Source organism: Salvelinus sp. IW2-2015, unplaced genomic scaffold, assembly GCF_002910315.2.
Source record: "Salvelinus sp. IW2-2015 unplaced genomic scaffold, ASM291031v2 Un_scaffold9742, whole genome shotgun sequence".
NCBI lineage: Eukaryota > Metazoa > Chordata > Actinopteri > Salmoniformes > Salmonidae > Salvelinus > Salvelinus sp. IW2-2015.
In genome coordinates, this window is record NW_019951000.1 from 3,659 (window position 1) to 6,873 (window position 3,215).

Here is a 3,215-nt window from a genome sequence, read left to right on the forward strand (position 1 = left end):
TTCGAAATGTGCTGCTTTTCCAAAAATATGTCAATGCCCATTATTTGTTCCCAGCCCAGTGCGACCCACACAGATGTTATATGGTTGTGTAATTCATTGTAAATTCATTAGATTGCAGATGAAATGTATGTTGCCTGAGGGGCACATGATGCAGCTGACAGAGCCGTCACATGACCCACAGGGATGAAAACAAGATGTCGGAGTGTATTTTTGACTGAACACAGCTTTATTGATAACAAAAACACTTGCATGTTAGACACTAGACACTGTTTCAGTGAGGAAGCATTTCCATGGAAACAACGGTTCAGTGAACGGTACAAATACAACTGCACTCTGTGCCATAGATTCCTTCAGCTTTAGGCCATATGCTGCAGGGCCAAGGCAAGCTGTCAGACAGCCCCTGTCCCTGGCTGTCAGCATGTCCACTACAGCCTCCGTGCTGATGGGTGTGTTATTGCATATCTACAAAGGAATCATGCACCATCAATCATACAGTCAGCTGCCCTATCATCAGCAAACAGTGATCACACACACACACCTTGCCACAGGTAAATGAAACATGACCTAGCATGTGGTGAAATAAAGCAGTCCTAAGAAAATGGACCCTCTCACACACAGAGAGAAAAGAGAACCCTGTCTTAATCATCAGCATGTAAAATGGCATTGTGGAATACAGTATAGAGTTCAGTGTTACTCGGTGAGACTGGGGCTGAAACAAACCAAAAAACATCTGTTCAACCACCTAGTCTTAGTTTCTGTATACAAATACTACAATACTACTACTAATAATACTGTATTTCCCTGTGGAGAATGAGTGTTGTRTAAAGCATGGCTGCATACAGAAGCAGTATGTTTCAGCAGGATAATAAACTATGAGCTGTCTGCCTTTCTTTGGCTCACATCAATCTGGATGGTTCTCTCTAAGTGAAGTCTCTCTCCAGTCTCAGTAGTCTGTCCCAGTGTGTAATGTCTCCTTGTATCATGTCCGTAGGTTCTTCACATATTCAGGGTCCAGTTGTGATTCGCCACATGCGTTGGAGTAATACTTGTTGTCAGGAGTGTAATACCTTACTGTCGTAAACATAAATACACTAAATGAAATACCTTACTAAAACTAAAGGTTATGCTACTGTTCTCTAGAAACACATACAGTATTTCAGATATTCTGACTAATAATGGGTTAGTGTATGTTGTTATGGTAGCACAATACAATTTTCAGAATGATTTGCAAGCTTCCTGATGAGTCCTCAATGTAAATGATATATAGTATCCTACTGTATATATTTATTAATATATATTTATAGTGTAATTCTGTGTAAAGAGCACCCTGCATTGAGGGTGTGGCAGACAGAAATACAATGTGAACTCTCAATCTTATTGCTGTCTCTTTCCTCTTCTCTCCACTTCTCTCCTCGTCTTCTCTCATCTCTCCACTTCTCTCCTCGTCTCCTCTCATCTCTCCACTTCTCTCCTCGTCTTCTCTCATCTCTCCACTTCTCTCCTCGTCTCCTCTCATCTCTCACTTCTCTCCTCTCATCTCTTCTGTCCTCTTCTGTCATCTCGTCTCCTCTCTTCTCTTGTCTCTTCTCTCCTCTCTCTGGGTTAATTGGTCGTCTCTTCTCTCCTCTCCTCTTGTCTCCTCTCTCATCTTCTCTCCTCTCCTCTTGTCTTCTCTCATCTCCTCTCCTCTCGCTCAGGGGGTGCCCATCAGCAGATAGAAGGTGAGGGCTACTATGAGCAGCAGACAGAAGGGTGAGGAGAATGTCTGGTAGGCTGTAGACGGCATGAAGATGTCCTCATATTTATAGATGCTGATCATGTGATCGGAGACTGGCGGAGCATCGTTGTCATGACGTGTGATGGAACCTGGAGGAAAGAGAAGAGTGGGGGAGGAGAGTAAGAGAAAAAGGGTAGGGAAATCATTTGCATGTAAAGTGCATTCGGAAAGAGCCCAGATTTGGGACCTCAATCGAACATCTCTGGAGAGACCTGAAAATAGCTGTGCAATGACGCTCCCCATACAACCTGACAGAGCTTGAGAGTATCTGCAGAGAAGAATGGGAGAAACTCCCCATTATAGGTGTGCTAAGCTTGTAGCGTCATACCCAAGAAGCCTCGAGGCTGTAATCACTGCCAAAGGTGCTTCAACAAAGTACTGAGTAAAGGGGCTGAATACTTATGTAAATGCGATATTTCCAGTTTCTTATTTTGAATACATTTGCAAAAATGTCTAAAAACATGTTTTTGCTTTGTGATTATGGAGTATTGTGTGTAGATTGAGGAGGAAAAAACATAATTTAATACATTTTAGAATAAGGCTGTAACGTAACAAAATATGAAAAAAGTCAAGGGGTCTGAATACTTTCCGAATGGACTGTACATACTAATAAACACACACATCCACTCTCTGCACACACACAACACCACACACACACACAGTCCTTGACTGACCTTGTATAGCAGGCCCCCAAGCCAACAGGTAGAACCAGGAGAGATGCAGATCCACCAGTGTCTCCTCTCTAGGGACGTAGAGCGGCCGTTTGAAGCGGCAGGTCACACGGTTGTTGTCAAACACACCCTCTTCGTCCCTGGCAGGATTCCTCTTGATCTCCTTGGCCCACTGGCCCACGTTGTAGAAGTGATGGATACGAACACGCCCATTATCGTCATGGACACAGCCCATCACGTCATCTCCTCCCTGAGAGGGGTGGSGGTGAGGAGAACCAATCAGCATGAAGGATAGGTTGACCAATCAGCCTTTTTTTTGTGATGTGTCTTTCGTGGCAGACTTCATGTGTACCAGATGTAGTAAAAGGCTGAGCTGACTCTGACCAAAATGTCTGTAGAGGTGCTGTTGACTAAGAGTCGACTGTATCAAAATAAAGAAAGTCCCACACTCTATACAACGCATTCGTAAAGCATTCAGCATTCAACTTTTTCCACATTTTTACAGCCTTATTCTRAAATTGATTAAATTAAACATTTCCTTCATCCATATACACACAATACCCCATAATGACAAAGTGAAAACAGGCTTTTAGATTTTTTTTGCTAAATTATTAAAAAGAAAAAACAGAAATACCTTATTTACATAAGTATTCAGACCCTTCGCTATGAGACTCGAAATTGAGCTCAGGTACATTCTCTTTCCATTGATCATCCTTGAGATGTTTCTACAACTTGATTGGAGTCCACCTGTGGTAAATTCAATTGAT

At 42.5% G+C, this 3,215-nt stretch overlaps 1 protein-coding gene across 3 annotated transcripts; it reads right to left on the reverse strand.

The window, feature by feature from the left end:
* Positions 1-203: 203 nt before the first annotated feature.
* Positions 204-2,862, reverse strand: LOC112079819 (DOMON domain-containing protein FRRS1L-like). 3 transcript variants are annotated; one of them, XR_011479407.1, is made up of 3 exons: positions 2,452-2,862; positions 1,524-1,866; positions 204-1,449 (listed from the first exon to the last, which is right to left on the reverse strand). XR_011479407.1 is itself a non-coding variant. In XM_024145645.2 (2 exons), the coding sequence occupies exons 1-2, from the start codon at positions 2,732-2,734 to the stop codon at positions 1,694-1,696; spliced, it is 456 nt and encodes a 151-aa protein (XP_024001413.1). In that variant the 5' UTR covers positions 2,735-2,862; the 3' UTR covers positions 204-1,693. The 3 variants fall into 3 exon arrangements, 1 of the variants encoding a protein (XP_024001413.1); XR_011479406.1 differs by having other exon boundaries at positions 204-1,479; XM_024145645.2 differs by having other exon boundaries at positions 204-1,866.
* Between the last annotated feature and the right edge of the window lie 353 nt (positions 2,863-3,215).